The sequence below is a fragment of the Babylonia areolata genome, chromosome 4 (assembly GCF_041734735.1).
Source record: "Babylonia areolata isolate BAREFJ2019XMU chromosome 4, ASM4173473v1, whole genome shotgun sequence".
Lineage (NCBI taxonomy): Eukaryota > Metazoa > Mollusca > Gastropoda > Neogastropoda > Buccinidae > Babylonia > Babylonia areolata.
In genome coordinates this window covers 14250380-14258427 of record NC_134879.1, presented here as the reverse complement: position 1 = coordinate 14258427, position 8048 = coordinate 14250380, and the positions used below count along the sequence as shown (strand labels likewise).

Here is an 8048-nt window from a genome sequence, read left to right as displayed (position 1 = left end):
ACTTGCAATCCTTTGATGGTGGTAATTGGGGTGAAACGCTGTTAACGTCTTTTCTTTCGCCGTTCGTATGGAGAGAGTAAACCATGCGCGAAAAGTAGCCTTTTCTCCCCCTAAAGTCTTTTCCAAAGCATGAGACACTGATCAAAACGAGGGCTCAAACAATTTAAAGCCCACACACATTTTGTTTCGGTACTTTGTCCGGTCATTCTGTGCTTCAGTTAGTTTGGTGAGCATTTTGCTTTTATCTACAATCACTTTGTTTTGTTTTTTTTTGTTTGTTTTTTTATTTGATAAATATTACTTTGAATCAAAACACACACCGCACGCGCCCACACACACACTCACACACACTGCACTTTTTTTCTTTCTTTTTTTTTTTGGGTCAAATTTCACACTCATTTCACTCTCATTTGCCCAGTTTCCCCCCGCAACCTTCCATTCATTCACATCTTCCGCCCCTTCTAACCGATAATACTCAAATGTATTCATAAATACATTAACAAAATGTCTTCAATCACCGATATGTGTGACGGGACATAAAACAAAATTCCTGCTCCACGCACACTGCACGACTTTGATTTTCACGTGTGTGCGCGCGCGCGTGAAATCGAGATAGATAGAGAGAGAGAGAGAGAGAGAGAGAGAGAGAGAGAGAGAGAGAGAGAGAGAGAGAGAGAGAAGGGTAGTACAAAAACCCCTTCCTTTTGTCATCTTTATTTCATGTAAAATATATAATTTCAATTGATAATTTAAAAATAACAACAACACTGTACATAAAGCTTAAAAAAATAGCATGCAACTGCGTTTTTTCATCTAATACGATTGAATAAAATACAACCAAAGTTAGAAACAATCAATGTGTTGTTACAGATTCAATCATGAAAATATACATTAGTGAAAAATAAAGAAAAACAAAACAATGCATGAAAAGCAAACCTGCAAACTTGCCAGAACTGTTACACAGTGTTTATATACACATTCGGCCATGCACAGAGAGAGGTATATATATATATATATATATGAGAGAGAGAGAGAGAGAGAGAGAGAGAGAGAGAGTGGCGGGGAGAGGGGGGGGGAGAGAGAAGGAGAGATTTAAAGCTTTCTGTAATACGTACCGCAGCAAAAACCAAGGAGACATTTTACACAACCTTTACATTTTTCTGAACATTACGTCATTCATCCTAGGTAAAACTTCTGTGGACCAAATAGTTTGGATGTTTCTTTCATTGTATTGTAGTGGCTTTTTGTGAGTTTTTGTGTTTAAACATATTAAGAAAGCATGAAAAACATGCCGTGAAGAGCCATGGATTTGTTGTTGTTGTTGTTGTTGTTGGTTTTGATCATCTGAAGTGTCGTGTTACTTGTATAATAAAAGAAAACCTATGATGTGAAGTGCAGCCTATTGGTAAGGTCTTCCCGTTTCAAATAACAGCTAAGTGTATATTTCATTATGTAAAAGATCATTGCCATTAACACTATGCCATATGAATTATTGTCTCACTAATGTTGAAATAAAGTTAAGGAAATTTAACACAAAAAAAACAACAAAAAAACAACAACATCAACAAAAAAAAACCCCCAGTTAAACACACCTACGAGAACGTACGAACTCTAGGATATGCCATTAGTATAGGTTACTCATTAAATCTGATCAAACTTAGCATGTATTACTGGTTCGCTTAAGTGTGAAAAAACATTCCAAATTAATGCCATCGAAGCAATACAGTCTCACTTCTATGACCCCAAAGACGGACTAGACTTTACCTGTACTGGAGATCTGACGCAAAAAACAACAACAACAACAACAAAAAATATATATATTACTTCTTTGGGTAGTAGATTCACAAAAGATGATATCTGACTGAATATTCAAACAGATCCCAAACCCTAATCTATATTGAATGGCAAGTTTGATATGAACAACCAACTAATGTTGACAGCCCACACCCCGAAATAATCCCCGACTGCATAACTGAATAATGCTGAAACCCTAACCACGGAACAAAGCCCATGTTGAATTAATGAATAATGCCGAAACACCAAACCCTGGCACAAACCCCAGTTCATACTAACCATAACCAAAGACACAACCTCCCCAACCTGCCAAGACTGTTGTGATAAAGGTAATCACGTCCCTAAACCAATGAATTCAAAACAATGCTCAGTTTGAAGAAAATTCTGGCAAAAAATTGTAACTGGCATAAAAAAGTATTAAAAAAAAAGAAAAAAGGAATTGTCAAATGTGAAGTTATTCTGAACTTGTCTTTGTGATGTAGTCATGAAAATGATTATAGGAAGGAACAATCGACCATGGTTATTTGGCATTCTCTTTTCCAGCGTCTTGCATATTTTTTTTCATAGAATTCGGCGGCACAGTTTGGGGTTCCATTGATACAACGTATTCCCTAACTTTAATGTACTATGTCACGGTTGAGTGCAGCGAGTTAATAAACAAAATGCGCGTAACTGAAACCCAATCCGATTCATAATTTGAGCCAGACTGGCCTGTAATGTTGGAAGTGATAGTGCGAAAGGAAGCTCAAGACTGATGTGTCGATTGAATGAAGAACGATCACTGTTAGTCAAGGTTACGTTTAGTCAAGGTCCGAGTTAAGATTAGTGAAAGTTACGAGCTAGTTAATATCGTTAGTAGAACAATGGTAGAATCTGATCTGACCTGGCCAAAACAGCACCAGCAACTACAGTCCACTGTTCCCATCTTCCACAAAAATCAGCCGGTAGACGTCTTTCATTGCATCCGGCTTCAGCTGAGCTACGCTGGTACCGGCAGCTCAGTTCTCCATGGCACTGCGGGCCTAGGCACGAGGAGGGTAGGCGCCATGGTGGTCTTTCTTCAGCCAGAAACTGTCGATGATCTTGCCATCCTGAAGCAAAGAACAAGCACAACCAATCTGTAGGCAAGGTGTACACGACAGTGAAACGTTTCTGTAGCGCAATCCTCAACTGTAAGTCACAGAGAGCTACATGCTGTTTAGATGTATAACTCAGCCATTCAACGAGCATATAACTGCAGACCTTTTTTTTTTGTTAGTTTCTGTGAACGTTACCAGATAGATGTCTTTACTTTCTGTCTTACCTCAGCCGTTCAACATGCAGATAAGTGTTAGTAGTTCCTGTGGGCGTTACCAGATAGATGTGTTAGTTTCTGTGGACGTTACCAGATAGATGTGTTAGTTCCTGTGGACGTTACCAGATAGATGTGTTAGTTTCTGTGGACGTTACCAGATAGATGTGTTAGTTTCTGTGGGCGTTACCAGATAGATGTGTTAGTTTCTGTGGACGTTACCAGATAGATGTGTTAGTTCCTGTGGACGTTACCAGATAGATGTGTTAGTTCCTGTGGACGTTACCAGATAGACAGATGTGTTATTTCTGTGGACGTTACCAGATAGATGTGTTAGTTTCTGTGGACGTTACCTGATAGATGTCTTTACGTTCTGTCTGTCTGACTGACTTGGATACGATACACGTCACATTCGTTATGCAGTCTGTGACACCATACTTTACACGATGCCTCTACATAGTGAGAGAGAAGTGGACGCACACAGATTCAAAACGAACCGTACCGTACGTTACAAGATGCCTCTACATAGTGAGAGAGAAGTGGACGCACACAGATTCAAAACGAACCTGTACCTGATAGTCATATCAAACACCACGTATGCACACAGGATCAGTTTAATTTGGTCATCAGCAATCAGTTCTCGGATGATCAGTCAGCGATCGAAAGTCACGATCCCAGTTCACTGCAGGCCTTTTGGAAGGGCGAAGTGACATGCAAATTGTCAGTGAAGATCAGTGAAACTGAAGTCCTTTGTGAAGTCCGGCATTATTTTTACTTATTTAACTCACTCAGTACGGCCTGTCCTCTCTTCTCTTCTACACAGAGCCCTCGGATGTCCAGTGGGTGTCTGAATGACCCAACCTTTAGCTTTCGTCGTCGGAATTGTGGTATTCTTTGTCAATATTCACCTCTTCAGTATAAGAGCCTTCCGCTTGCAATATTTTGATGATGGTAATTGGGGTGAAACGCTGTTAACGTCGTCTCTTTCGCCGTTCGTATGGAGAAAATTAAGGAATAAAGAAGCTAGCGAAAAGGTCTGCAGTTATCTGCAAGTCTTTGTCCACCCACTTAACAGGAAATCAACACATACGAAGAAACAGTAGTTTTTGTACTTTTTGTACTTCGGTCATACATTGTCACAAAAACCAACTTATTTGTGCTCCAAAGCTTTTCTTGCCTCTATGCTTTCTTTCATTTCAAAGAGAAAAACAAACAAGGAAAAAGAAACAAATTCACACGTACCTTTATTGCTAAAAACGACGAAAACAGCCAAATACCCAGTCCCCTTTACTGCTTTTTACATTCACAAATGAAAAATTGATTCAACTGCATATTCACCAGTTTCTGGATCAGCAACATTCTGCTCAGTTCAATCGTCTACTACCTTAATTAACTCTCTCCATACGAACGGCAAAATAGACGACGTTAACAGCGTTTCACCCCAATTACCATCATCAAAATATTGCAAGCGGAAGGCTCTTATACTGAAAAGGTGAATGTGACAAATACCACAATTCTGACGACGGAAGCTAAAGGTTGGGTCATTCAGACACCCACTGGACATCCGAGGGGTCTGTGTAGAGGAGAAGAGAGGACTGGCCGTACTGAGTGAGTTAACTAACTCTGCTTCTAAAAAAAAAAAAAAAAAAAAAAAAAAAAAAAAGCATTCCTTCACCCCCACCTGTCCCCGATCCCCTCGCCCCACTTTCCCTTGCCTCGCCCACCTGTTCAACAGACACCTGCTCCATGTAGAGGTGGGTGGCGTTGTTGATGGTCATACGGGTGTAGCCGTAGTCATCTGAGCGGAAGGCAGACCAAGGGGCGGTGTTGTTCTTGAAATAGTCGTGCTTCTCTTGGCATCCCTGAGCGGGAGAGAGAAAAAAAAAGTAAAGATAGAACAACCCTTTCTTGAAACACTCCTTCTTCTTCTGCGTTCGTGGGCTGCAAATCTCACGTTCACTCGTATGTACACGAGTGGGCTTTTACGTGCATGACCGTTTTTACCCCGCCATGTAGGCAGCCATACTCCACTTTCGGGGGTGTGCATACTCGGTATGTTATTGTTTTCATAACCCACCGAACGCTGACATGGATTACAGGATCTTTAACATGCGTATTTGATTTTCTGCTTGCGTGTACACATGAAGGGGGTTCAAGCACTAGCAGGTCTGCACATATGTTGACCTGGGAGATCGGAAAAAAATTCCACCCTTTCCCCACCAGGCGCCGTCACCGAGATTCGAACCCGGGACCCTCATATTGAAAGTCCAACGCTTTAACCACTCGGCTATTGGGCCCGGCTCTTGAAACACTCAGGGCGAAAGTTACCCAAGTTATTGTCAGCCCGTGCGACAGCCAACTGGGTTCTTTGAAATGGAAAATTCGAAAAGGAAATGCACACTATGAGACTGTACCTTGATTCAAAAATCAGAACCAAATTCAGAAACTGACAGAGTACAGAGAGAATCACCAAGGACTCGAAAACACTATTCATAGTATCTTCTGTCATACAAAGCAATCTCTATGAAAAGGGGGAAAAAACAACAACAACGAAGCATATTCCGAATCAATCGTATATAATAATAATGATAACAACAATAATAACAGTAATAATTAGTATTCATATTATAGCGCTGAATCTTGTGCAGAGACAAATCAAAGCGCTTTCTCACTAATCAATCACACGCAAGCATAATGACTCTAAACTTGAGAAACCGGAACGAACAAACAAACAAACAACAACAACAAAAAACCAAACAACAAACAACAACAACAAAAAAACAAAAAAAAAAAGGGGGAGGGGGCAGGGGAAGGACACTATCTTGGGAAGACACAATGCGCTATTGCCGCTGGTGATGATAATGTGCATCAGCATTAACCACTGCTCTATAAATACATTGGCCAGGAAAGCTAAAGCCAACTGGACGCCATATTGTTACTCGTATCGGCCGTCAGTCCGTTGAGAAGTTGTTTGCTAACTAGTGGTAGTTTCTGAACTGTAACCGTGATTCTTCGATGAAATCGTGTTATGCTTGTTCTCACGACAAGCTAAATGTTGTGTCTTGACTGATATCTGTAAATGATTTATTTACCAAAGTTATCACAGGAAAACAGTGCAGTGACATGTAGCGCAAACTTGCTATGGAGGCGCACACACAGGAATGTCAGCTTAACTAACGCCGCGAGCTGAACTCTCGGCTACATAATTATACGAAGTTACTGCTTCGCGCTATACTGACACGAGTAACAAAATGGCTGATTGAACACTTCCGCTGGCTTCAGTTGGCAACGGGCCTCAAAGAAGGCATGCGCTATTCACCTGTTTTAGGACAATGAGCACCAACAGAAAGAGCAGCAGCAGCAGCAGCAGCAACGACAGCAGCAACAAGAGAAGCAGCAGTGCCAACAGTGTACACAGGGTGCCAGCGATGCAGGCCTTACCGCGGATCCCGTGATGATGTGGACGGGGGCACCGGGGTTGGTGTAGGGCTCTGCCGTGCTTCCGTTGTACATCTGGCCACACAAGGGAGACACACAGAACCGTGTCACAGTCACCTCATTGTCACTGCATGTGATTCTCTGTGTGTGTGTCTCTCTCTGTCTGTCTGTCCCTCTCTGTCTGTCTGTCTGTCTGTCTCTCTTACTTGTACATTATGCATGTATTGAGTATAACAACATATATATGTGTATAATGTCTGTGTGTCTCTTTGAACAACGGCAGATGTGTAAGTCGGGCAAAGTGCTAATATCTTCACTGCTTGAAAATAAAGATTCATTCATTCATTCATTCATTCATTTATTCATTCACTCTTTCTCCCCCCCCCCTCTCTCTCTCTCTGTCTCTCTCTCCGGCATGGCTCCAGTCTCACCAGTTTCACTGTTGTCCAGCAGAGATAATATGGCAGGTACGGACTGATGACGGGTCATCCAGAGTAAAAAAAAAAAAGAGTGTCATGTACATTTTTGTCAAATGTCTTACATAATCGATTAGTAGAACGGGCACACACAACACAACACAACACAACACAACACAACACACACACACACACACACACTAAACACCTCCCCCCCACCAACTTACCAACCACCCCACCACAATCACCACCAACACCAGGCATTAAACGAACAACACATGATTAGATGTTACCAGTGCTTAGTAATTACTACGCTATGTAGTTTAGATAGAAGACTTCCCTCCTCCCCTCCACCCCCATCCCACCATCCTTTAAAGTTCACTGTGAAATGTGAACGGTTAGAATTACTGACATGTAGCTGGCGATCATTTTCATACAGGAAGAGGTAAAATGTCATTCGTTTCGTGTTCTGGTCAAAACCACTTTCATCGGGGAAAAAAATAAAGCGAAAAAGTTATCCTATTAAAACTGTAACCCGAACGAAGTGTGCTTTAAGATAAATTTATAACATAAAAGATAAAAAGCTATCCTATTAAAACCACAGTCAGAACGAAGTGTGCTTTAAGATAGATTTATAACATAAAAGAGAAAAAGCTATCCTATTAAAACCGTAGTCAGAACGAAGTGTGCTTTAAGATAGATTTATAACATAAAAGAGAAAAAAGCTATCCTATTAAAACCGTAGTCAGAACGAAGTGTGCTTTAAGATAGATTTATAACATAAAAGAGAAAAAGTTATCCTATTAAAAACATCAGAAAGCTATAAACGACAGACATGGTTTATTTATTTATATCTGGTCACGCATAGCATCAGCTGCAAGGTGTTCAAGACTGGACTGCATTCCCTAATTGTATACAGCCTGCTCATAGTTCGGCTTTTCTCTCTCTCTCTCTCTCTCTCTCCAAAACTCTTGGTTCCAAAAGACAAAGCTGGTTGAGATCGTGACATCCAAGTTAGTTCTTGTACACCGTACTTTTGCGAACCAAACACGCTACTTTTAAAAGAGACATATATGACCTCAAGAAAAGGAACACACACACACAAGGTA

General features: G+C 41.0%; 1 protein-coding gene across 1 annotated transcript in view; it reads right to left on the bottom strand.

Annotated features, from left to right (window-relative positions):
* Positions 1-871: 871 nt before the first annotated feature.
* Positions 872-8048, bottom strand: part of LOC143280881 (acid phosphatase type 7-like) — a 37578-nt gene continuing 30401 nt past the window's right edge. The window contains exons 10-12 of the mRNA XM_076585627.1: positions 6527-6598; positions 4810-4947; positions 872-2885 (exon numbers count right to left, since the gene is read on the bottom strand). Of these exons, the coding sequence (XP_076441742.1) occupies positions 2817-2885; positions 4810-4947; positions 6527-6598 (279 nt within the window). The 3' untranslated portion in view covers positions 872-2816. The remainder of the gene's footprint in view (positions 2886-4809; positions 4948-6526; positions 6599-8048) is intronic.